The sequence below is a fragment of the Oncorhynchus gorbuscha genome, linkage group LG10, assembly GCF_021184085.1.
Source record: "Oncorhynchus gorbuscha isolate QuinsamMale2020 ecotype Even-year linkage group LG10, OgorEven_v1.0, whole genome shotgun sequence".
Classification (NCBI taxonomy): domain Eukaryota; kingdom Metazoa; phylum Chordata; class Actinopteri; order Salmoniformes; family Salmonidae; genus Oncorhynchus; species Oncorhynchus gorbuscha.
The window spans coordinates 71,394,799-71,422,278 of NC_060182.1; the positions used below are offsets into that span (position 1 = coordinate 71,394,799).

The window sequence follows — 27,480 nt, forward strand, 5'->3', positions numbered from 1 at the left end:
TCCCTTGGACATCATTCGCTCCTTACATGACACTGGGTAGCGCCATGTCCATAGTTGAGGGAACAGTGTCCTCTAGTGGTTGGTAAGGTGACCTGCACAAACAGAGGAAACAAAGGGTCAGGAAATGTTCCTATTATTCAGGCCTACACTAACTTGCTATGACCATTTTGAAACAACGATAGTATCAGGAAATGTTGCTGATGTGTTCTGTATGGTAAAATAAAGAGTGGGCTGTCGCTGATGAGATATGACATGTACAAAGAAAGCTGCAATCTTTTCTCCATCTTATCTAAAATTGTAACTTTTATAGACCCAACTTTATTTACATATGCTTGTATGAAGATTGGGAATGATGCAACATGTCAGCAACTATGAAGAAAGCCTCCGTGAGATGCAGTAATGCCTGTTATCCTGTGGGGGAGCCAGAGAATCCCAGCCTGCTTGGGACTGCTGTCAACCAGGACTGGAATCTTCTTCCCAGTGTTTTAACATGGTCACCATTCTGCAAAGCCTGTCTTAACTTACATGTGTTCCTGAGTATTATCTTTCAAAAAGGCTTTCGTAGCCTAAATGTGAGCCTTACCTTTTACAATTGAAGTGATTTTGATCATAGATATAGACAATGGGCATCTAATAACCTTAACACATAATTATCAGTTGGCTCATACTGTTGTAGGTATACTAATGTATACTTACCTGGCAGGGGAGATCCAATGAGGCTCGACCATTGCCTTCCTACAATGCAGGCCCCCCTCTGCGAATTTCCCAAATGTGGGAATCGCGACTGCATAATTTATGGTAGTTGGGGACTGCTTGCGTCTAGTTTGGCTGATGCAACTCACGTGGTACACAGCAAAGGAAGTTTTGGAGTTTGGTGTCAGCCAGACTAGACTGTGTCTGAGCTCTCCCCTGGAGAACAGAAAGACTAACGCGTAGTGAGATCCTACACAGAACTGAAACCAAACAAAGACAAGCAACATTGTTTTAAACAAATGTTTTATTTTTGCAAGTAGGCTTTGGGAGCATCAGTGTCGGCTATGACCTGGTTACAGAGTTCAGAGACAAAATGCACTGAACAGGTCGTAGAGTGAACAACAGGACCCCTCCACCATTGCAGCAGGAAGATGTTTGGGGATGGGGTGCTGCATTTCTTTCAGAGACGTGCTACATCAGTCCACTATCACAGGACTGGTAAAGGCCCAGTGCACTACTTTAGTGAGACATTTTGTTAGTTTTTTGTTGCGTTCTGATTTTTCAGGGGGTGCTACAGCACCCTCAGCACCCTTACTTCCCACAGCTATGCCTCCCAAGTATTCAGGGAGGAATGTTTGTGCTACATTACAGCTGTTCCAGAGCAGGGTCTTTATATGCGTACTGTCAGCACTGACTGGGCACAGTGGGGGGGAATACTAGTGTAAGATACCCTTCCTTTACACTGCTACTCAGCACCTGTTATGTCGCCACATCTGTCCTACTGTTAGCTTCATACTACCAAGGTCATGTCTTTACCCTCCAGACTGGAGGGGGAACTGCTGCAGTCCACCAACAAAGGAGAGGACACACCACTTCTGTACTGTATCTGAGCCCATGTGCATTGTAGAGACACACGTGACATGTCACTATATTATTTGGCTTCTTAGTGTAGCTGAAAAGAATAGCTCTCTTACAACAGATTCATTATTTATGCAACTTGTACATAGCTACAGTAAGAACACCATTTCAGGATCATGATACTCACTATTCTTACCCATTAATACAGTGGTGGTTTGTATACAGTACCAGTCAAAAGGTTAGAGACACCTACTCATGCCAGGGTTTCTTTATTTGAACTATTTTCTATATGGTAGAATAGTGAAGAAATCAAAACTATGGAAGAACACATGGAATCATGTAACCAAAATTGTTATTTTTTTATTTGAGATTCTTCCAAGCAGCCACCCTTTGTCTTGATGACAGCTTTGCAAACTCTTGGCATTCTCTCAACCAGCTTCATGAGGTAGTTACCTGGAATGCATTTCAATTAACATGTGTGCCTTGGAAAGTAATTCCACTATTTAACTTTTAACTTCTTAATGAGTTTGAGCCAATCAGTTGACCAAGTCCATATGTTATTTTTGTATATATTTTTTAAACCTTTATTTAACTAGGCAAGTCAGTTAAGAACAAATTCTTATTTTCAGTGACGGCCTAGAAACAGTGGGTTAACTGCCTGTTCAGGGGCAGAACGACAGATTTGTACCTTGTCAGCTCGGGGATTTGAACTTGCAACCTTCCGGTTACTAGTCCAACGCTCTATCCACAAGGTTACCCTGCCGCCCCATATTATGGCGAGAACAGCTCAAATAAGCAAAGGAGAAATAACAGTCCATCATTACTTTAAGACATGAAGGTAAGTCAATGCAGAAAATTAAGAGCCTTGAAAGTTTCTTCAAGGACAGTCACAAAAACCATCAAGCGCTATGATGAAACTGGCTCTCATGAGGACCGCCACAGGAAAGAAAGATCCAGAGTTGCCTCTGCTGCAGAGGACAAGTTCATTAGAGTTACCAGCCTCAGATTGCAGCCCAAATAAATGCGTCACAGAGTTCAAGTAACAGACACATCTCAATATCAACTGTTGAGGAGACTGTGTGAATCAGACATTCATGGTCAAATTGCTGCAAAGGAACCACTACTAACGGACACCAATAAGAAGAGACTTGCTTGGGCCAAGAAATACGAGCAATGGACATTAGACCGGTGGAAATCTGTCCTTTGGTCTGACGAGTCCAGATTTGAGATTTTTGGCTCTAACCTCCGTGTCTTTGTGAGACGCAGAGTAGGTGAACAGATCTCCGCATGTGTGGTTCCCACCATGAAGCATGGAGGAGGTGTGATGGTGCTTAGCCGGTGACACTGTCTGATTTATTTAGAATTCAAGGCACACTTAACCAACATGGCTACCACAGCGATACACCATCCCATCTGGTTTGCGCTTAGTGGGTCTATTATTTGATCAAGGAGGAGAGTGATGGAGTGCTGCATCAGATGACCTACACAATCCCCTGACCGCAACCCAATTGATATGGTTTGTGATGAGTTGGACCTCAGAGTGAAGGAAAAGCAGCCAACAAGTGCTCAGAATATGTGGGAACTCCTTCAAGACTGTTGGAAAAGCATTCCAGGTTAAGTTGGTTAAAAGAATGCCAAAAGTGTACAAAGCTGTCATCAAGGCAAAGTGTGGCTACTTTGAGGAATCTAAAATATATTTACATTTCTTTAATACTTTTGGTTTCTACAGGATTCCATAAGTGTTATTTAAATATTTTTGTATGTCTTTGAATGAGTAGGTGTCCAAACTTTTGAACGGTACTATATGTTGAGCTACACTCTACATACATGGGTAGTCACAACTAGCCCGCAGCGATAAAGAGTGCATTTGATGTGATTCAAATTCTTTAGTTTCAACTAAATTTCCACCGCACAGCCCAACTACAACATAATATCTTATCCATTCATACGCATTTGGCCCACTTGATCCATCTCCACAATTGGATTTGCTAAATTTGGCGTTGGCACATGATAATATCCTTATTATCCTTGTGATAATGAGTACAAACAAATAGCTTTGACTGTCATCCTGAACTAGATTTGTATTCTACAATAGCAGTTGGGGTTTTCATTTGCGTACAGTAACACTTTGCGTTGCAGGAAGCAGTTGTTGCATCAGAGAGAGAACACTTATTTTATATTTGGTATAGTCCATCAATGCTGCAGTGACTGTGCCCAGGTTTGGGAACATACAAATCATTGGAGAAAACCCAGCATGAGATAAAGCTACACATTCAACAGTGCACAGAGTATGGGACAAGACCAACGAAAGCTCATAGGTGTGTGTTGATGTGTGAGCGAGTTACACTTCCAAAAGTTAATCTATTTCACAAGAGTTGACAAAGGCCTTTCTGATATCACGAGACACCCGAGTTTTACAGTATATTAAGAAGGAACAGACCTAGCCATTCAGCGAAGCAATTGCATAATTTAGGCTAACGTGCCAATGGTGAGGAAAATAGGTATTTTAATAGATTCATTGTCATGACCCACAAGGTTGATGCCAGCGGCCTGTTGTTGCCTTTTGGTGGTTACGTCAAGGGACTAATGTCTCCGTATGAGCCGGAGTTGACACATTCAAGCACACCCATGTGATCCAACCTACATGCACATAATAGTTACACAAGAGAAAAATATATTAACATTTTCATTTTTAAAAAAAACAAAAAAAACTGTACACCTCAGTGTAGTAAAATACTTCTTAAGAATAAAAAAGATGGAAAATATTCTGTGGGTTAAATTTCTTTATACTTTATGTAAAAAACTCTCCCGTCCCTTAATAACCCTCAACAAAATAGCTTTTTTCATTTAGTAAAAATATTCCCAGGGTTTTACTGGGAGCCCCAGGCACTGGAATATATCTCTGTACAAGAGGAGAGAAAAACACTTGTTTTCTTTTAAGGACCTGTTCTCTGAACAGAACAGAGTTCAGCTCACCTCTGGAAAGACTAAATGTTCTGGATACCATTAAAAACCAGATAAGAGCTGAGGAGCCAATGGGGAGCATTTAACTAGTTACCCATGAACCTTGCTGGCTCGCTCAGTCCTCCTCCCAGCCAACAGTCCAGCTGTCTGGCTCTGTGAAAATCATGCACCTCAGGCCCACCATGAACCCACCCCACCCAACTCCCACATACCCTAACTAAACCTACTCTCTGTAATCCGTTTGGAGTTTATGATCGATAAACACGTTTTGTAGCCCTTCTACTTGAAATGAGCAGCCATTTTAGCTTGCACTGTCCAGAGAGTTAGCTCAGTTGAGTTGAAAGCTGATGGCTGGCAGCTAAAGAGTATGATGGTTTCTGTGGTTGTGCCTTAGGTCCACATCGCTGTGTGTACACTACGCCAGCGGCCATCGAGAGGACCAGAAGCCCAAACCAAACACTGTGTAATGGACCACTGCCTTCAGGCCCATCTACACGAAACGTGGAACACACTGTTGTAGTACACCATCAACCTTGTGAAGCGTTCCTCCCCTTTACAGTCGGTGATAAAAAACAAAGCACTAAATAGTCTGAACAGTTTCACAGCATGTTGGCCCTCCTGCCTCGTTCTTTCCCCCACCCCAGGGCCCTGCAGCTCAGTCAATGGGGCCCTGGAAGATGAGCTTGGCACAGCCCTGGGTGAGGCAGAGCTGGGTGGCACAGAATGGGCAGGCGGCGTGGAAGGCGTGGGTGCCATGAGGCAGAGGGATCTCCGCCCAGTACTTTGCCGACTTCTCTGAACACACGTGTCCGCACGGCACAAAGGCGTGTGTGGGGGCGCCCACATCCACGTAGAAGGCGGGCTCACAGCCCAGCCACAGCGGCACGTAGGGGCCCACGGTCCGGCACATGGGGCACTCCCGCTGGGCGCTGGGCTCCTGTTCCGAGCGGTGGCCCCAGTTGTGGTAGCCGTGCACGTGGCCACAGGCCAGGTAGACCCAGGGCTGCTTGTCCTCCAGGGAGGAGAGGGCGCGGCTGCGCTGCATGCTGGGGAAAGCCAGGGTGTTGAGGCCCACAGGGCACTGGGGGCGCGCTGCGTTGATCTCCTGCCGCAGGGCCTCCAGGTGCTTCTGGGTGGGTGTGTGGAAGAGGCCATCAGCTGTGCGCCACAGCAGGGTGGCGCCACATAGGTCTACCAGGGAACCGTCCTGCAGCACGTTGCTCTCACACTCCACCTGCAGGGGGCAACGCAGCACACACAGCTCCATTAGGTTACACTGGGCTCAACACTGACAGCTGGGTTAGAGCACTAAGTCTATGGAAACTACGGTTTTAAGAGTATACGCTATGATGTTGAATGCTGATATTTTTTAATGGTTCTTAATTTAACCTAAATGACTGATAACAGATTTCAATTAGGGTAATGGTGGAGCATCATCCGTGTTACTGACCAGTTTGCCGCGGGTCTGAGCAGAACGGGTCTCTCTCAGGGTGTAAACATCCCCACACACAGAGATCTCCCTCCATACACCCGGTTTGGACTCCTCTGTGAACCCACCCCTGGGGTGCATCACCAGCACTCCATTGGTTGTCAGCCCGTCCATGTGACCATCCGGGTTCTTCCACTTGGCGGCTTTTTCCTGAGGATAAGACAAGAGGAAAGTCAAACAGTGGTGGGCTTACAGAACACTGGTGCTAGTATAAATTATGTGCTAATCTAGTTTATTCTGTCTGGAACGCTAGACAAGCACTTGCAAACCAGGCTTAGATTCTTAGGAGGAAAACAAGAGAAAGTAAAAACATGCTAGAAGTGTTCCATTGTGCATTATTGTCATAAAATGCTAATAAAGAAAATCTGAATACCAATCAACCCAGGGGACATTCCTAACCCTGGGACAGCCCCCCCGTGAGCCCAGTCTTACCCCCAGGAAGATGTTCTTGGAGGAGTCAAAGCCAGCAGCATAGATGCGGGCGGTGTAGGGCAGGACCCTCTCACAGACGACACGACAGGCGAAGCGCGAGATGGTGCTCTGGGTGATGGGCGTCTCCTCTCCCTCCTGACCCCCAGACACAGTGTCCGTCACCACAAAGTCTATGGGACTCTCTGTGGAGCGGCCAATCTGCAGGACAATATAGTCAGCCCAGGTTACAACAGACACCTGCACCATTAGGGACTGAACATCCATTTGTAAAAGGTGGTTTAGAAAGTGTTTGTTTTTAGGGCAGTGCCTGCGTTCATGGGCTATTTCCTTAATAAATACTAAAAACAGTATGCTCAGATGCTGCCAGCACCAGAGATCGCACAATAAAATAAATAAATAATAATAATGAGAGTATGTCAATGAATGCTCCATAGCCAGGATGAACAGTGAATGTCTCAACATATAGTCCTCCATCAGCTAGCTAAGGATGCTATGTTTAATCAAACAAGGTCACAAACCAATAGAATTTGTATGCATTGTAATACAATAAGATACGGATTAAATAATTATAGATCAATTTGAGCTTCACACAGAAAAGGAAATGCTTTTCCGTCTTTCATTTTGTTTCAATGTTTGTCCCGGTTTAAAATGTCTCTTTTTTGTGTGTGGCATTTTTAATGATGATTATACAGACAGAACAAGTTGTGACGGCCCTGAATTTTTCTGAACCGTCTCAGTGCAGCTCCTTCCAATAGGGCGCTTTCCCTTTAATTCCCAATTAAATAGCCAGTATCAGCTGCGCAAAAGTGGGGGGTTGTGATGGAGACGTGCATGAGGATGTGTTCAACCCTCTGTTCCGAAGCTTCTCTATTCCGTTTGTTTTGTTGCCGTTAAACGTGTGTTTTGTAGCCTAAGAGAGTTTACCCAGGATCGGATCCACTCTTTGCGTCCCTGGACTACACCTCTCCGTTCTTCGTGGCCTTTCTCCGCTGGAGATCTATTGGCGGATTGGATTGTCTGACTACCACCTTTTTGTATACGGTATTTCATTTGTTTGGATGTATACTGTGATTTGGGTAGTTAGTGGTAGTTGAGGACTTAATTAAGAGTTGATCCGCTTTAAGGTTCTGTGGTAAAGTAATTGTTATATTGATTGTATGTTTAATACTGGGTTTACGCTACACGGAACGAACGGACAAACATCGCGTGACAAAAGTCACTTGAGTTCACTGAACTCCTTTACCGGGCAGGACTCTTTTTAGGCCCGAGGTACAGGACATTTCTGGAGGAACCAGAACTCATTGTGATATTATTATATATGTGTGTAATCATTGTTGTTGCTAATACAACCCACGCAACAGAATATAATTGTTTTTGAAGTTCTTTCCAATGTTTTAAGGGTTTATGAAAAGTTTATTTCCATCCTGACTTTTACATACGTCCTTTGTATTGGTGTAGACTTGACGGACCAGATGGGACTCTTTCCCACCCAAACTAAAAGGAGAAACTAATGTTTTCTCTGGTAGGCACAACCTACCTGGCACCCCTATAAATAATAACCTCAAGTCAAAACCGTTACATAAAAAATGGCACCCCAGATGGGACAGCTCAACATTGAGAACTAACCAAAGCAAATATTTTGTGTGGAATTAAAACAATGGATTCACCCCAAGATAATGTGCTCATCCATGTCATACCTGTCAATGGGAATACACAGGGCCATTCTGACCATCAAGCTGACAATACAAATCATAATGTGAATGGAGATAATGGAGTTGCTTTGGGCCAGAGCCCTGGGAATCTGAATGCTCGGCCTGAGCCACAGGCCACAGGAGGTCTAACCAGTTACTCACTTATTGACATGGATCTGTGTGGAAGTACTGAGCTAGCCCTCCCTCTGACACCCAACCTTCCTCCATTGTCTGGTTTATCTCCAGAGGTTGTAGTCTTACAACTTCAAGGTGACATCCTTGATATTCGTCGGACTCAACAACATCTCCAAACTCTTATCCACCATAATTTCAAATGTCTGAGGGAAGAGCAACAACAGAGTGCCATGGAATTCAGAAACTCACTGAGCACTCTAACCCGCACGCTGACAGAGCTCAGTGAGAGTGGAAGACGGGAAATTACTGGTGCCCTGGACAGGCAGTTTGACTACCAACGAAACCAACTCACTGCCACTCTCCAATGGCGCCTGCAACATCACCACACTGAGGTCCTCAAGGACGTTAAATCTGTTTTTTCTCCCATGGTTAACACTGTAGGCCACTTGCAGAGAGAACTCTCTAATTGTGTTAAAATGTTGGATGACGTGTCTGTGGACATGGCCTCCATTAGGCACAACTCCTTACAGAGTTTCTCTGGTGTCCACTTCTGTTCAGACCACTGAGGGCCAAGCTGGCACCTCTGAACAGCCAAGACAAGGCAATGCTACAGTCATCACTGTCGATGGACTGGTTCGCTTGGGACAGCAGTTTGAGAAGGACATAGAATGCCAACAGCAATATGACCAGAGAAAGAAACAGACACCCAAACAGTTGCTCAAGACAGACCATCAACAACAGCCAGAGTCTCCAGCCAAGACCTCTCTCATGTTCTGTTGGAGATGTAGCCAAAAGGGACATTCTTCAGCTACATGTCCAAGACCGTATCAAGTAAACCCTTCCAGAAACCACAAATCACAACAGGCCAACACACCTAACTCTCTTCGCAGCAATGACCATCCTTCTCTGGGTGCTTTAACCAGAGCTGAAACCCCAAGAGTCACTGCCTACGCCCCCCCCATCGACATCCCCATCCTTTCAGTTAATACCGCACCAATCAGAAGCTAAAAAGTTACATGATTGGGGTTCAAATGTGGCACTCTTCTCTGCCGTTGCTCCGGTACCACTAACCCTTGATAATCCTTCTGACGATCTCCTTTTACAGGCTGTGAGAAGAGCTCAGCTGGAACAGCCAGAGGAGTTACGGCTGTTGGAACAGCTGCAGAATAATGCTGATGTATGTACTTCAAAGCTAGGACGCACCGGGCTCCTGAAGCACAAAATATTCCTTACACAGGAAATGCCGATCAAGCAAAAGCCATATCGTTTGTCCCCAGCGAAGCTAATCATCCAAAAGGGACTCATAAATGATATGTTAGCACAAGATATAATAGAACGTTCCTCCTCTCCCTGGGCTGCTCCTGTTGTCCTCATCCCAAAAAAGACTGGTGGTCTTAGATTTTGTGTGGACTATAGGAAGACCAACAATGTTTCTCAGACTGATGCCTATCCTCTTCCTACCATCCATGAGATCCTGGAGTCATTGTCTGGCGCTGTTGTGTTCACTACCCTTGACCTCAATAGTGGTTATTGGCAGGTTGAGATGGACCAGGAAAGCAAGGATAAGACTGCTTTTGTCTGTGCTGAGGGCTTGTTTTCCTTTAAGGTGATGCCCTTTGGATTAAAGAATGCCCCTGCCACTTTCCAAAGACTCATGGAGATTGCGTTAGGTGAGCTCAAAGGGAAGATCTGTTTCGTCTACCTGGACGATATAATTATCTACTCTCAGAACAGAGAAAGACACTTTCAAGATCTTCAAGCAGTGTTGGACAAGCTAAGAGAAGCTGGTCTGACCTTAAATATGAAGAGCAACTTCTGCCAAACCTCCCTGAAGTTCCTTGGCCATATTGTGTCTTTCGACGGCATTCATGTGGATCCTGAAAAGACAAAGGCTGTACAAGACTTCCCTGTGCCAACCACACTCAAGGCCCTTCAACGGTTCCTTGGTATGGCTGGATGGTACCATCGGTTTGTGTCGAACTTCTCCCAGGTGGCAGAACCCCTCAACGCGTTGAAGCGAAAAGGAGCGAAATTCCAATGGACGGCAGAGTGCCAGACCTCATTTGAAACCCTGAAACGACATCTCGTCACACCTCCCATTTTAGGTCATCCCAACTTTGATTGCCCTTTTGTTGTTTACACTGATGCAAGTGATGTTGGACTTGGTGCTGTCCTAGTCCAACAGACTGGACTTGGCACTGAAGAAGTGCTAGCGTTCGCCAGTCGGACATTGAATGGAGCAGAACGGAACTACTCCACAACCGAGCAAGAGTGCCTTGCAGTTGTCTGGGCTTTGGAAAAGTGGAGGTACTACTTGGAGGGTAGACACTTCACTGTGGTCACGGACCATTCCTCCCTTGTGTGGGTGTTCAAGACCAACAAACCAAGCACCAGACTCATAAGATGGGCTCTACGGTTGCAAGAGTTCACATTTGCAGTGGAATACAGGAAAGGAAAATACAACACTGTTCCAGATGCCTTGTCCAGAGCTCCTACTTGTGATAACGGTGGCCCTGATCTTACATGTGCTACTGTCCTGTCAAGCAGTCGAGACTCGCCCAAAACAGACTTTCCCATCTCTGATGAGGCAATATGGAAAGCTCAACAGGATGATCCAGAAGTACAGGCTTTGTACCAGACTATCCTGGAAGATGGAGAAAAGATGGTCAATCCTACCACAAAGCTGACCATCATTGAAGATAAAGTCTACCGAGTCGTACAACTACCTCACAGAACACTCTACCAAATGTACATACCTGAAACTCTACGCCTTCAACTGCTTCAACATTTCCATGAAGACCCATTAGCTGGTCATTTGGGCAGGTTCAAAACCTACAAGCGGTTGCAAGCGTTACTGTACTGGCCACATCTGAGCATGGATGTGAAGTCACACATCCGAAACTGTCAGGTTTGTCAAATGTACAAACCAGAAGGTAGAAAGCCTGCTGGCATGTTGCAGCAAACGGTGGTTACCCGACCTTGGGAAATGTTAGGAGTGGATTTGATGGGTCCATTTCCTAGAAGCTCCAATCAGAATGTGTACATGCTTGTTTTTGTTGATTATTATTCAAAGTGGGTGGAACTCTTTTCCCTGCGTCAGGCCACAGCAAGGACCGTCTCTAACATCCTTACGAAAGAGATCCTGACTCGCTGGGGAGTGCCTGATTACATCCTGTCTGATCGAGGTTCCCAATTTGTCTCTGATCTCTTTGAGGAGACCTGCCAAAGATGGAACCTGAGACAGAAGTTGACCACGACCTATCACCCACAGACCAATCTCACTGAGAGAGTAAATCGAACCTTGAAGACAATGATTGCTTCCTATGTAGGGACGCAGCACAAACACTGGGACAAGCACCTTCACGAGTTTCGATTTGCCCTGAATTCTGCTGTGCAAGAGTCCACTGGAGTCACACCTGCAGAGCTGAACCTAAGTCGTCCTCTCAGAGGACCCTTGGATATGGTGCTACAGCCCCAGCAGCTTACTCCAGACGCTGCTTGCTATGACCAGGTAGGCCATCTCCATGACTTGAGAGCTCTTGTCTCAAAGAACATGATCCAGGCTCGACTCAAGCAGAAGAGAAATTATGATAAGAACAGACGAGACATGCAGTTCCAGCTTCGTGATCGGGTGTGGCTTCGCTCTCATCCTTACTCGAAAGCTGAACAATTCTTCTCGGCCAAGCTCGCTCCTAAATGGCAAGGACCATATAGGATTGTGGAGCAGATGGGCCCTTTGAACTACCGAGTGGTGAAAGAGGACACAGGTGAAGATATGCGCATCGTCCATGTCTCACGCCTTAAGGCCTGTTACCCCTCGGCTGAGGAAATGGAGGCGATTGAGCGCCGCAAGGTCCTGGATATCTTTGAAGAGGAAAGTGAGGAGACTTTTCTCGGATTCCCAGACCCAGAAGTCTCGCACCTTAAGGCCTGTGGCCCCTCAGCTGAGGAGCGTGAGCTCCAAAAAGTAATGAATATTTTTGTAGAGGAAAGCGATGAGACCTTTCTCGGTTTCCCCGACCAAGATGTGCCTTCCAGGGCAATGGTCGGCTTTTTCCAGGGGAGGGGGTGTGTGACGGCCCTGAATTTTTCTGAACCGTCTCAGTGCAGCTCCTTCCAATAGGGCGCTTTCCCTTTAATTCCCAATTAAATAGCCAGTATCAGCTGCGCAAAAGTGGGGGGTTGTGATGGAGACGTGCATGAGGATGTGTTCAACCCTCTGTTCCGAAGCTTCTCTATTCCGTTTGTTTTGTTGCCGTTAAACGTGTGTTTTGTAGCCTAAGAGAGTTTACCCAGGATCGGATCCACTCTTTGCGTCCCTGGACTACACCTCTCCGTTCTTCGTGGCCTTTCTCCGCTGGAGATCTATTGGCGGATTGGATTGTCTGACTGACCGACTGACTACCACCTTTTTGTATACGGTATTTCATTTGTTTGGATGTATACTGTGATTTGGGTAGTTAGTGGTAGTTGGACTTAATTAAGAGTTGATCCGCTTTAAGGTTCTGTGGTAAAGTAATTGTTATATTGATTGTATGTTTAATACTGGGTTTACGCTACACGGAACGAACGGACAAACATCGCGTGACAAAAGTCACTTGAGTTCACTGAACTCCTTTACCGGGCAGGACTCTTTTTAGGCCCGAGGTACAGGACATTTCTGGAGGAACCAGAACTCATTGTGATATTATTATATATGTGTGTAATCATTGTTGTTGCTAATACAACCCACGCAACAGAATAGAATTGTTTTTGAAGTTCTTTCCAATGTTTTAAGGGTTTATGAAAAGTTTATTTCCATCCTGACTTTTACATACGTCCTTTGTATTGGTGTAGACTTGACGGACCAGATGGGACTCTTTCCCACCCAAACTAAAAGGAGAAACTAATGTTTTCTCTGGTAGGCACAACCTACCTGGCACCCCTATAAATAATAACCTCAAGTCAAAACCGTTACAAAGTAGAGGGAAAAACACACACGGATCTCCTCCCAGATCAAACCCAAACCCCCACATGCTCCAACAAAACCACACCCTAAAACCAGGCATGATATAGAATTTCAGTAATATCATTTTTTAGAGTGAGTAAGTGGAGTAAAAATAGTGATACAAATGTTAAATTGGGGTTGGTTTATGGAGTTGTGAAATTAGCTGGTCCATGTCTTCTTCAAAGGATATGAAAGGTAGACATATGATAAAATGTAGTTGCAGATCCCCTAACGGAGCAGCACATTTTCTATAGCTTGAGATGTTGCATGCCTTCCTTTATCCAATCGTTAAAAATACGAGGAAACCGATCCTTCCACTTAAATAGCATAAGACGTCTACATAGAAGAGTAGTAAATTACCAGCATGTTGCCCATAGAACTGTTCAGAGGGGGCCTCCTATGGTGCCACTCCGAATAATGACCTTTTCATCAAGCTACACACAATACCATATAATGATGAAGCAAAACAACTTTGAGAAAATTTTGCTAATTGAAATATCACATTTACATAGGTATTCAGACCCTTTACTCAGCACTTTGTTGAAGCACCTTTGGCAGCAATTACAGCCTCGAGTCTTGTTGAGCCTGAGCCACCAGCTCTAGGAAGAGTATTGGTGGTTCTAAACTTCTTACATTTAAGAATGATGGAGGCCACTGTGTTATTCGGGACCATCAATGCTGCAGAATTGTTTTGGTACCCTTCCCCAGATCTGTGCCTCGACACAATCCTGTCTCTGAGCTCTACGGACATTTCCTTCGACCTCAATGCTTGGTTTTTTAATACTTTTGTTTTCGCTTTGTCATTATGGGGTATTATTGTGTGTAAATTAATGAGGAAAGTGTTTGAATATTGCTGGAACAAAATGTGGAAAAAGGGGTCTGTATACTTTCCGAAGGCACTATAGGTCTCTCCAGTATCTTAGAAAATGTCTCATTGTTATCCAGAAATCTGTCGATTTTGGGCATTTCCAAAACACGGCACTAAAGTAGCAGAAGCCTCCTTACGTCGGTCACAAGTGGGATGGATCTGGTCTAATCTAGGAGATCCTTTGACCAATGCAGACGATTAACTATTTTTAATGGAATTACAGCATGTCTTAGACATATAGGTGAAGAATGGATTCTTTGAAGCACACTCATATGAAAGTTGTTCACGTAAATCCTCTTCCCATTGGTTATTAAGAGTCCAGGGATTCCAGAGTGTACAAGTTTAATAACTTATAGATCATCAACTAGATTCAGCCACGGGCCAATTTTTTCTGGAGCATAACTGCAAATTGACTGCAAGAAGCCCAAACAGATACAGTGGGGAGAACAAGTATTTGATTCACTGCAGATTTTGCAGGTTTTCCTACTTACAAAGCATGTGGAGGTCTGTCATTTTTATCATAGGAACACTTCAACTGTGAGAGACGGAATCTAAAACAAAAATCCAGAAAATCACATTGTATGATTTATAAGTAATTCATTTGCAGTTAAAACATTAGTATTATGTTGTTTAAAAATGAATATGAACTTATTTTCTTCGCATTATTCGAGGTCTGACAACACTGCATATTTTTTGGTATTTTGACCAGTTGTCATTTTCTGCAAATAAATGCACTAAATTACTATATTTATATTTGGAATTTGGGAGAAATGTCAGTAGTTTATAGAATAAACACGTACCTATAAAATATTAAAACCAGAGAAACTGATAATTTTGCAGTTTTTTCCAGGAAAAAAATTAAGAGACCTGCAAAATTATCAGATAGTGGCGTTATAACTTAACTTATCTTATTTATCAAAAGGTTTTCGAAGAGAGGGCTTAGAGAATAAAGTCTCACTCTATGCGGATGACATGCTATTATATATCTATATGTATTAGTTTATTCTCTAAGCCCCCTCTTGGAAAACTTTTGATAGTGGCGTTATAACGTATTGCGATGGCAAACAGCTGACGAACCCGGTCTTGTCCCAAAGAGAACCTTTCATCCTATTATTTGTGCGTACTGCAGCCATAGGAGTAAAGGACTTTGATCCAGGATAAAACATTTGGATCAAATCCAAATCGTTTGAGAGTATAAAAAAGAAAAACCCATTCCACCTAATCAAATATCTCTGGAGCGTCAGATGAATTGGGATTATAAAGTATATTATAAAGACGTTCAATGTTGGAAAAAGAGGATTTTAAAATGAAGCCAGTTTTTTTTTCACCTTTATTTAACTAGGCAAGTCAGTTAGGAACAAATTCTTATTTTCAATGACTGCCAAGGAAAAAAAGTGAGTTAACTGCCTTGTTCAGGTGCAAAACGATAGATTTGACCTTGTCAGCTCAGGGATTCGATCTTGCAACCTTTTGGTTACTAGTCCAACGCTCTAACCACTAGGCTACCTGCCACCCAGAGTTTGATCTGTAGAGATAATGGAGGGAAGGACTGACTCAAAACGGTGGGCAAGCATCTATAACGTCGCATTTTAAGAAATTGGCCTATATGAAACATACAATATATATTTTTTAAATTAGAAAATTGAAATACATGCCTGTCTCGTTGTTTTTTAATTATTATTTAACTAGGCAAGTCAGTTAAGAACAAATTCTTATTTGCAATGATTGCCTCGGAACAGTGTGCCTAGGAACTGCCTTGTTCAGGAGCAGATCAACAGATTTTTATTTGCCTTGTCTGCTCGGGGATTCGACCTGGCAACCTTTCAGTTACTGGCCCAACGCTCTAACCACTAGGCTACCTGCTGGGTAAAAAATACGAGGAGAATGAATCCTCAAATATGGAACGCAGGAGAGGAAAAAGTTGACCTGAGAAAATTTGTTAAGAAATCCACTGGGCCCAGAGGATTTATCACACTGCATAGATTTAATTGCCAACATAATCTCTTCTACAGAGAAATGTTCTGCCAATTCAGCAGCCACAGTATCTCAGGTTCAACTGTGGGAATATCTAAGTTCTAAAAGAAAGTCTTGAATAAGGTAGCGTTACCAGCGAATTCCAAAATGTATAATTGTGAGTGAAAGTTAAGAAAGCATGAACTAATCTCTAAATGTTCAATACATCTCTTACCCAGCTCGTCATTTATCTCCGGTATGGTTTGATTCGCGGTTCTCTGACACAGCTGGTGTTCTCACATTATCCGCAATTTCTTTCCATGTTCATCATTTTGGTATCGCGATTGACGATTTTCAGTTTGTAGAGTTGAAGATCAAAACTGTCTGAAGTGTCAAACGTTGTTTTAGTAGGCCAACGTCTGTCCCCGAGTGGATTTTAAACAGCCCTCTGCTGGGTATGGCTTCTTTTTAACTTACTGCCATTTGCAGACACAGACACAATAAAGGTTAGAATGTAAAGCGCGTCTGCAGCAGTAGAATGTCTCCCTGGTGGGAGTGGAGCGGTCTCTGTGCTGTAGATTAACGCTAGGGGGAGAACAGTGTGCAGAACAGAACATGTGTTCACTTGAGGGAAGGAGAGTGGGAAGAAGAGAAAGTGGGACAGACGGTCACAGAGAGACCACAGTGCTATAGAAACACTGCCCAGCTTCGTAGCAAACAATTCCATGAGGAAGACAGAGACTTCATTAAAGATTTAAATAAAACAGACCAGAGTTTGGTTAAAAATGCATTAACACGAAATGTATATTACTAAGCAGATTGCCTTATAAACTTGTGGTTTGAGGGTTTTCAGTAAAATGGACAATGAAATGTACATGATCTGATAAATTTAGACCAATGAATATTGAAACGGACAGACTTACCTGAAACATGTCTGTGTCTTTGTCATGGCAGTATTCCACCACTACTGTCTGGTTCCTGGACAGAGTGTAGGAAATACTGTGCTGCCCTTTACAGTTCACCGCCTGAAACAACAGCAGAAGATCAACAGATGCATTCTACACATGCATAGAATGGACTGATAGTGACAGTTCTTACATTGAAACTCTTAATAGGATATTAAGTCATTTGCCAATTACAATAATGTATGAGCTCCTTACTAATGAAATCATACAAACCTATTGAAACAAAGGGCTTCTTCAGTGCTATAAAAGGTGATCAAATCAAATGTTTTGTCACATGCGCCAAATACACCAGGTGTAAACCTTATCATGAAATGCTTACTTACAAGCCCTTAACCAACAATGCAGTTAAGAAAAATATTTATGAAATGAACCAAAGTAAAAAAAATAAAAGAGCAACAAAATAACAAGGCTATATACAGGGGGTAACAGTAGCAAGTCAATGTGCGGGGGTACAAGTTAGTCGAAGTAATATGTAGATGTAGGTAGGGGTAAAGTGATAATAAACAGGGAGTAGCAGCAGCGTAAAAACAAAGGGGGGGGGGGTCAATGCAAATAGTCCGGGTAGCCATTTGATTAGCCGTTTGGTTAGGTAACCATTTAATTAGTCTTAACAGGGGGTAGAAGACAAAAACAAACAGGAGTCGGGACAGTAATACTAGGGATCAGTGTTCCTGAGATTGAACACTTCCATTACAGTGACCATGAACAGGCCTCTAGGCTCAGTCAACAAAGGCCAGGCTATCATCTGAGCTTCATGAAGGGGGATTCATTTCAATCAACCCAGCCCTGCCGCCACCCAGCCAATCCACTAAATCGGAATCTAAATTCCATTTCCCCTAACAGCTCCATCACGTGAGCAAAGGAGAGGTAAAAGTGGGTCACTCACGATTGCTGTATTGTGCAGCTGCAGAGAAAAAAACTTTTAAAAGTTTAAAAAAAATATATTAAAAAAAGGAGATCCTGTAGCGAGACATACAGGGGCTTGTCTTAACACAAAGCACACTGCTAACATCCATCCACCGGTGTCTGTCTGGGCTCAGATACAGTTTATACTCTCAGTCACAGCCCTCCCACTACGCTAGGCACGGCCTACATACGAGCCACACTACGGGGGTCTGCAGGAGTAAGAAACCATGATAGAGTTAACATTTTCAACAGAACATTTGGTTCTCCTTTTTGGAGTTCCGCATATCCAGTGCTAAAGTCCCACGCAACCAAATGAGATCTGGAGAACGAAGTAGCCTAAACCGTATGTTAGGGAACACCCAAAGGAACACACACACGGACAGACCCCTCTAATTGAGATCAAGTGGGCAGATTAGAGAGCAGGGCAGGATTTGAATAGGAGTCTGGCAATGGCAGAGATCCTCATTATCTACTAGTGTGCATAGCCCCACTCACTCAGTCAGCTTTCTCATTATGTTCACATGGCGTGTGTGTCTTGAGTGAAAAACACATTCCTGCTGAGTGAGAGGAGGCATCGGGGGACACACACGGATATCCATAATAGTTGCCCTCTCAAATAGAACTCTGTGCTGGCTCAAGGACGATAGGTATGTTGAACTCATTCACTGACACCAGTGGTAGGCTACGGAGGGCCACAAAAAGGAGAATTTCAAAACAAGGTTCCCTTTCTTGCCTGCCAGAAAGAACAGCCATTTCATCTCTGTTTACAGCTGTGAGCGGAAGGTCAGCCAACTGCAACAACTTCCTCCTCACTTCACCCGCTAAACGAAGCTTAATACAGGCCCTGATACCTGGGTGATAGCAGAGGGAGGGGGGGGGGGGTAATAAAGCCCCATCAATTTAAAACAGACAGTACATGACCTCCTACATAAACCTAATGTGGTGTGTCATGTAGGGCTGTCTCTGACTCAAAACTTTGTCAAATGAGAATCTGGTCGAAATTTTAAAACATGCTTTTTTCCAGAGACACATCCTGTGTGTTTTAATCAAATCAACTATATGCACTGAGCTCATCTGATGCTTTAAGCGCTATGCTCGATTAAATAATGGACACAAATGACTAGAGGGAGCCCGACCGCAATTAATTTGATTATGCCAGGCCCAGACTGCGCTGTGTAAAAAAAAGAAAAATGACTGTGACTAGCACCCGTTGTCGGTCTCTCCTCCCTGCTGCAGCGACCACCACAGAACATCAAGTGTTTGTCACGCTGTTGCTGAAGCTGCAACATAATTACAGCCATTTGACTGAGAAGTTGTTACTGAAATCTCTCATTTGCTTAGGAAAAACATTCTATTCCCTCAACCCTTGCTCTCTTCATGTGACAAGTATGGATCACATGCACATGACCAATAAGGTCTGACTTATAGCATATCAATAAATAGGTTATAACAAACTCCGAACACATGAAGAGGACGTTACAAATAAGCTCGAAGTGGGAGAATGTTCACTGGTTGCTCTGTGGAATAAATTTGACTAGTTGTGGAAAATACTGGAGATCAAGACAAAGAAGGCAAGAAACAAGCACTGCATGCATATTATAGATTACAATAGCATTTTTTCTGACCATTTGGAACAATGTAAACACGAAATAAATTAAAAGCGTACCAGAAAGTCTGTTGTTTAAGACTTTATTACAGCAAAGACTAAAAACAGCCTCATGCATTTTTTATTTAACCAGGTAAGCTAGTTGAGAACAAGTTCTCATTTACAACTGCGACCTGGCCAAGATAAAGCAAAGCAGTGCGACACATGGAATAAACAAGCGCACAGTCAATAACACAATAGAAAAAAGGTCTATGTACAGTGTGTGCAAATGGCATGAGGAGGTAAGGCAATAAATAGGCCATTGTAGCGAAGTAATTACAATTTAGCAGGTTAACACTACATGATACATGAGCAGATGATGATGTGCAAGTAGAGATACTGGTGTGCAAAAGAGCAGAAAAGTAAATAAAAACAATATGGGGACGAGGTAGGTAGATTGGGTGGGCTATTTACAGATGGACTATGTACAGCTGCAGCGATCGGTTCGCTGCTCAGATAGCTGATGTTTAAAGTTAGTGAGGGAAATGTAAGTCTCCAGCGATTTTTGCAATTCATTCCAGTCACTGGCAGCAGAGAACTGGAAGGAAAGGCAGCCAAATGAGGTGTTAGCTTTGGGGATGACCAGTGTGATATACCTGCTGGAGCGATTGCTACGAGTGGATGTTGTTATCGTGACCAGTGAGCTGAGATAAGGCGGAGCTTTACCTAACATAGACTTATAGATGACCTGGAGCCAGTGGGTCTGGCGACAAATATGTAGCGAGGGCCAGCCGACGAGAGCATACAGGTCGCAGTGGTGGGTGGTATAAGGGGCTTTGGTAAAAAAAACAGAGGGCACTGAAAGACTGCATCCAATTTGCTGAGTAGAGTATTGGAAGCTATTGTGTAGATGAGTGAAGGAGGCTTTGTTGCAAAATAGATTTGATTTTGGATTGGAGAGTTTAATATGAGTCTGGAAGGAGAGTTTACAGTCTAGCCAGACACCTAGGTATTTGTAGTTGTCCACATATTCCAGAACCGTCCAGAGTAGTGATGCTAGTCGGGCGGGCAGCGAACGTTTGAAAAGCAAGCATTTGGTTTTACTAGCGTTTAAGAGCAGTTTGAGGCCACGGAAGGAGTGTTGTCATTGAAGCTCGTTTGGAGGTTAGTTAACAGTGTCCAAAGAAGGGCCAGATGTATACAGAATGGTGTCTGCATAGAGGTGGATCAGGGAATCACCCGCAGCAAGAGCGACATCATTCATATGTACAGAGAAAAGAGTTGGCCTGAGAATTGAACCCTGTGGTACCCCCATAGAGACTGCCAGAGGTATGGACAACAGGCCCTCCGACTTGACACACTGAACTCCATCTGCGAAGTAGTTGGTGAACCAGGCGAGGCAGTCATTTGAGAAAAGAGTGATGGACTGTGCCCTCTGCCGATAAGAATACGGCGATTGACAGAGTCGAAAACCTTGGCCAGGTTGATGAAGACGGCTGCACAGTACTGTCTTTAATCGATGGCGGTTATGATATCGTTTAGTACCTTGAGAGCGTGGCTGAGGTGCAGCCGTGACCAGCTTGGAAACTGGATTGCACAGCGAAGAAGGTACGGTGGGATTCGAAATGGTCAGTGATCTTTTAATTAACTTGGCTTTCAAAAACTTCAGAAAAAGGCAGGGCAGGATGGATATAGGTCTAAAAGTTTGGTCTAGAGAGTCACCCCCTTTGAAGAGGGGGATGACCGTGGCAGCTTTCCAAACTTTAGAGATCTCGGACGATACAAAAGAGAGGTTGAACAGACTGGTAATAGGGGTTGCAACAACGGTGGCGGATAATTTTAGAAAGGGTCCAGATTGTCCAGCCCAGCTGATTTATACGGGCCCAGGTTTTGCAGCTCTTTCAGAATATCTGCTATCTGGATTTGGGTGAAGGAGAAGCAGGAGAGGCTCGGGGAAGTAGCTGCGGGGGGGAGCGGAGCTATTGGCCGGGGTTGTGGTAGCCAGGAGGAAAGCATGGCCAGTCATAGAGAAATGCTTATTGAAAGTTCGATAATCATGGATTTATCGGTGGTGACCGTGTTACCTAGCTTCAGTGCAGTGGGTAGCTGGGAGGAGGTACTATTGTTCTCCATGGACTTTAGTGTCCCAAAACTTTTTGGAGTTAGAGCTACAGGATGCAAATTTCTGTTTGAAAAAGCTAACCTTTGCTCTCCTGACTGACTGCATGTATTGGTTCCTAACTTCCCTGAACAGTTGCATATCGCAGGGACGATTCGAATGCAAATTGTCAAAACGGAACAGTTTATTTATTGTTTACGCTAATTACTCAAGGGTCACTTTGTCATTTTATTTAAAAATAAGTATTGAAATATAGGCCTACGTTACGGGACTAAGAATAAACAGCACGTGCTCTAAGGCCTGCGGTGGTTATACTAGGCTGCTATACTAAGCCTACTAATGATATTGCTTCTTATAATGATCATAATAGTAATGATAACAACAAGGAGGGTTATTATTGTTAATAGAAATTGACAATTTGAAAGTGTAAACACCAAATAAATAACACCAGAGAGCCAGGTTTAATAAAAAAAAAAATGTTATCAATTTTGTGAGGCTTGATGTTCACTGAATCAGTAGACTATTAAACAAACACTCATACTGCCAATACTAGCTAGATCTGTCTTATTTCTGTAGATACACTACATGACCAAAAAGTATGTGGACACTTGCTCATCAAACATCTCATTCCAAAATCATGGGAATGAATATTGAGTTGATCCTCCCCTTTACTGCTATAACAGCCTCCACTCTTCTGGGAAGGTTTTCCACTAGATGTTGAAACATTGTTGTGGGGACTTGCTTCCACTCAGCCACAAGAGCATTAGTGAGGTTGGACACAGATGTTGGGCGATTAGGCCTGGCTCGCAGTCGGCATTCCAATTCATCCCAAAGGTGTTCGATGGAGTTGAGGTCAGGGCTCTGTGCAGGACAGTCTAGTTCTTCCACACCGATCTCGATAAGCCATTTCTGTCTGGACCATGCTTTGTACACAGGGACATTGTCCTGCTGAAACAGGATAGGGCAATCCCCAAACTGTTGCCACAACATTGGAAGCACAGAATCGTCTGGAATGCCATTGTATGCTGTAGCTTTAAGATTTCCCTTCACTGGAACTAAGGGGCCTAGCTTGAACCATGAAAAACAGTCCCAGACCATTATTCCTCCACCAAACTTCACAGTTGGCATTATGCATTGGGGCATTCGGGGCATGCATTATGCATTATGCATTGGGGCATGAAAACCCATTTCATGAAGCTCCCGACGAACAGTTCTTGTTTTGACGTTGCTTTCAGAGGCAGTTTGGAACTTGGTAGCGAGAGTTGCAACCGAGGACAGACAATTTGCTTCAGCGGTCCCGTTCTGAGTTTGTGAGGCCTACCACTTCGCGGTTGAGCCGTTGTTGCCCCTAGACGTTTACAGTTGACAAGGGCATCTCTAGCGGGGCAGAAATTTGACAAACTGACATGCTATGACGGTGCCACATTGAAAGTCACAGCTCTTCTGTAAAATCCTTTTACTGCCAATGTTTGTCTATGAGATTGCATGGCTGTGTGCTCCATTTAATACAACTGTCAGCAACAAGTGTTGCTGAAATAGCAACTCTACTAATTTTAAGGTGTATGCACATACTCTGTGTGTGTGTGTGTATATATATATACATACTCTGTGTGTGTGTGTGTGTGTGTGTATGTATATATATACATACTCTGTGTGTGTGTATATATACATACTCTGTGTGTGTGTGTGTGTGTGTGTATGTATATATATATATATATATATATATATATATATATATATATAAAATTTAAAAAACCAGGCACATTTAACAGTTAAGACTATTTATTATAGACCAAATTAAGTTGGGGTTTCATCTCCTCAATTTTCCTAGACAATTAAGGCAAGGGCTGTTTTCTCGTCTTCTTACTCCACTGCTGCCTCTGCCGCATTGTTCTCAACATCAATATGCCGGTTAACTTTGCTATTATCCACATTGCAACATGGTCAGGTAAAAGGCACTAATGTTTCAGAACCGCAGACAGCGACCGCTATCAAACGTTAGAAAGCACATTTGTTATAAAATAATCTTATTTTTAGTGTTGCACCATTGTCCTTAACCATATACAAATACAGTAGGACATGTCTTAAGAGTGATGGACTGTGCCCTCCCCATGGCCTCCACACTGGATTAGTCCACTCAGACAGAAACAAATCAGATTGGTGTCTGGTACGCCGTTCTTTTTTTGCAACTGCTCGACTAAAGAAATCTTGGTCGACCAACAGCCTATCGACCAAACAATCGACGAAATGGGGTCAGCCCTCATGAAACAGCACAGACAAGAGCACAGTACAGTAAACAGGCCGTCAGAGATTACACAGCCTTTATCAGCTAACACCTCACCTTCTCCCAGTAAGAGCAACCAGCCAGCAGACTTCACAGTCAGGCTACAGGGTGGGAGACCAACCCAGACTCGGGCCTGAAGCCGCAAACTTCAAAAAGGAGAAGTGCTCCGAAATGTATGCTTGATTTATCTAGGAGACCAATTGCAAGAGGGCAGACATATACAGAATTGGGCAGTTTACTGGCTGCAGTCTGCAGCTTGTGTGTAGTAAATGTTACAGATATATCAATAGAGCAGCAATATTTTCTTGACTGGGATTGCAACGTAGACACATGAAAAATCTTATTTGTGTGTAAAAATAAAAACACTTTTTTTTTAAAAGACTATCAACTTGATAAGTGGGGTCATAATATATTCATGAGAACTCAAGTATTAATCCAACCAATTACTTAGTTCATTCATGAATAGCCTACATGAGTAGGCTAGGTTCCTGGTTTACCTTGCTGGCCTGTGGTGTGTTGAGGATATGGACGGTGCTGGGTCGAACACCGTTGGCTTTGCTTCTCTTGTACAGGGCAAAGCGGCTTTTCCTTCGGCCCCGGTCTCCGTTCGGGAGGGAGCCATTGTACCTGTCAGAAAGAAGAGGAGGAAGATGTGAGTTTTCAAGATTTGAGACAAGGGGAATTAATTGTCCACAAAGGGTGGGTAAACATTTGCTTCCAGGAGAGAAAAGGTCTAAGAGAATATGATACAGAACACGCATGTCTGGAAATGTGGAATGTGCGATGAATAATAAAATGTGTTCTTGGGGTTTTAGAGAAGGGCCATTTGTATCCACGTTCATTAATCCACCACTAGAAATCACATTCATTTGATTTGTGATATAAGCATCACCTTGGATTATTACATAACGCACTTTAAATGCTTTCACTGTCTAAGCTAGCCACGATGTAGCTTGAGCTGTTGATTTACACGAGCCTGTAGCAGAGCTTTGAATGTACGTCAGGTCTCCTGCGGCCCTTTACAGGACTATCCAGACTGGTGAGGCTCTCTGACTCACATGAAGGTTCAACAGCGTAATAGCTCTACCGTATTAGTCACAATAACTAGGAACCTGAAATGGCTGACTTAAAAAAAACAGGACAAAATGGCCTCATCATAACAATTGTGTGGTTCACAATTCCATCTTGGTGCACCCTTGTGATGCCCAGTCTCTCTCAGTCTGCTGTTACTACAAGCCTGGTCTGCCTGGTGAATGGAGACGCCCCTTCCAAAACATTTACTTCCACCAGCTGGCCCCTACAGCTGGGAAACTCCATGCTCTCCTCCCATCCAACACAGGCCTATCACCCACCCACAATGATCTTGCAAATAAGAGAGTTCAGACTGACACGTAGACTGAGATCACAGTATTTCAGAATGAATTATGTTCACTAAGTAAATAAGTCAACCACCTTTATTTTAATTATTGAATGGGCTAAACAACAAACCACTACACTGTAACCCCCAAAGCCCCCTTAATATAACACTGATGCAACAGCAGCAACCCCACCCCCCATACTCCTCTGTCCTGCCCAGGCCACCTGTCCCCACAGCCAGGCAACCACATGGCCTCAGTCAGAACAGGGTAGAGCTGGTCTGCTCGACACAACCCTCTCACAGGGGAATATGTTATCTCTGCCATCACTGACTGACTGCACACGAGTACGATCAATATGAAACAAGTCACAACCGCAGTGATCAGCCCACAAACAGGCAGGATCAATTGCACTCTGTTTGCCTTCGGCAGCCACCTGTCTCTAAAGCAGTTATTGTCCTTGGTACCAGTCAATACCATTGCCTTTGTACCAGGCGATGTCAGAGAAAGGCCCTAAAAACTCCAAAGATTCCAGCCACCCAAATCATAGACTGTTCTCTCTACTACCGCACGGCAAGCAGGACTGGTGCACCATGTCTGGAACCAACAGGACACTGAACAGCTTCTACCCCCAAGCAATAAGATGGCTATAATTTTAAATAGCTACCCGGACTACAGTGAGATCCAAAATGTATTGGGACAGTGACACATTTGTTGTTTTGGCTCTGCTCTCACTTTAGATTTGAAATTAAATAACGGACTATGTTAAAGTGCAGAGTGTCAGCTTTACTTTGAGGTTATTTTCATCCATACATGTTGCCGTTTCAGATTATTTTGTACACAAAAATAAATGTTAAATATTGTAGTGTCATTTGGAGTCACTTTTATTTTAAATGTTTCTAAACACTTCTACATTATGTGGACGCTAGTAGGGTTTGGGCAGTATCCAGATGTTCATATCGTCCTGTCCTCTTATCCCAGGTTTTACGTTATTACCGGTTTAGGACACAAGGGGGCGCCAACAAAATGCATAAAAGCCCATTGGGCATCTATTAGCAGAATGCTAACAAAAGTTGCACAAGTAATATAGAATTTTCATGGAGGCTGCTAGGTAAATAAAACACTTAATAGCAAAGACATGCAGTCCAGCTCATAAAGTTATACATATACAGTGGGGCAAAAAAGTATTTAGTCAGCCACCAATTGTGCAAGTTCTCCAACTTAAAAAAGATGAGGCCTGTAATGTTCATCATAGGTACACTTCAACTATGACAGACAAAAAGAGAGAAAAAAATCAGAAAATCACATTGTAGGATTTATGAATTTATTTGCAAATTATGGTGGAAAATAAGTATTTGGTCACCTACAAACAAGCAAGATTTCTGGCTCTCACAGACCTGTAACTTCTTCTTTAAGAGGCTCCGCTGTCCTCCACTCATTACCTATATTAATGGCACCTGTTTGAACTTGTTATCAGTATAAAAGACACCTGTCCACAACCTCAAACAGTCACACTCCAAACTCCACTATGGCCAAGACCAAAGAGCTGTCATAGAACACCAGAAACAAAATTGTAGACCTGCACCAGGCTGGGAAGACTGAATCTGCAATAGGTAAGCAGCTTGGTTTGAAGAAATCAACTGTGGGAGCAATTATTAGGAAATGGAAGACATACAGGACCACTGATAATCTCCCTCAATCTGGGGCTCCACGCAAGATCTCACCCAGTGGGCTCAAAATGATCACAAGAACGGTGAGCAAAAATCCCAGAACCACACGGTTCACCTAGTGAATGACCTGCAGAGAACTGGGACCAAAGTAACAAAGCCTACCATCAGTAACACACTATGCCGCCAGGGACTCAAAATCCTGCAGTGCCAGACGTGTCCCCCTGCTTAAGCCAGTACATGTCCAGGCCCGTCTGAAGTTTGCTAGAGAGCATTTGGATGATCCAGAAGAAGATTGGGAGAATGTCATATGGTCAGATGAAACCAAAATATAACTTTTTGGTAAAAACTCAACTCGTTGTGTTTTGGAGGACAAAGAATGCTGAGTTGCATCCAAAGAACACCATACCTACTGTGAAGCATGGGGGTGGAAACATCATGCTTTGGGGCTGTTTTTCTGCAAAGGGACCAGGAAGACTGATCAGTGTAAAGGAAAGAATGAGGCCATGTATCATGAGATTTTGAGTGA

The 27,480-nt window shown here is 43.6% G+C and overlaps 1 protein-coding gene and 1 pseudogene across 1 annotated transcript in view; one reads left to right on the top strand and one right to left on the bottom strand.

Moving 5' to 3' along the window:
* The first annotated feature begins 688 nt into the window (after positions 1 to 688).
* LOC124047027 lies at positions 689 to 824 on the top strand (annotated as a pseudogene).
* A 2,079-nt stretch (positions 825 to 2,903) lies between these two features.
* LOC124046486 (E3 ubiquitin-protein ligase pellino homolog 2) overlaps positions 2,904 to 27,480 on the bottom strand; it is a 34,022-nt gene continuing 9,445 nt past the window's right edge. The window contains exons 2-6 of the mRNA XM_046366902.1: positions 24,427 to 24,556; positions 16,994 to 17,095; positions 6,437 to 6,634; positions 5,966 to 6,154; positions 2,904 to 5,749 (exon numbers count right to left, since the gene is read on the bottom strand). Of these exons, the coding sequence (XP_046222858.1) occupies positions 5,171 to 5,749; positions 5,966 to 6,154; positions 6,437 to 6,634; positions 16,994 to 17,095; positions 24,427 to 24,556 (1,198 nt within the window). The 3' untranslated portion in view covers positions 2,904 to 5,170. The remainder of the gene's footprint in view (positions 5,750 to 5,965; positions 6,155 to 6,436; positions 6,635 to 16,993; positions 17,096 to 24,426; positions 24,557 to 27,480) is intronic.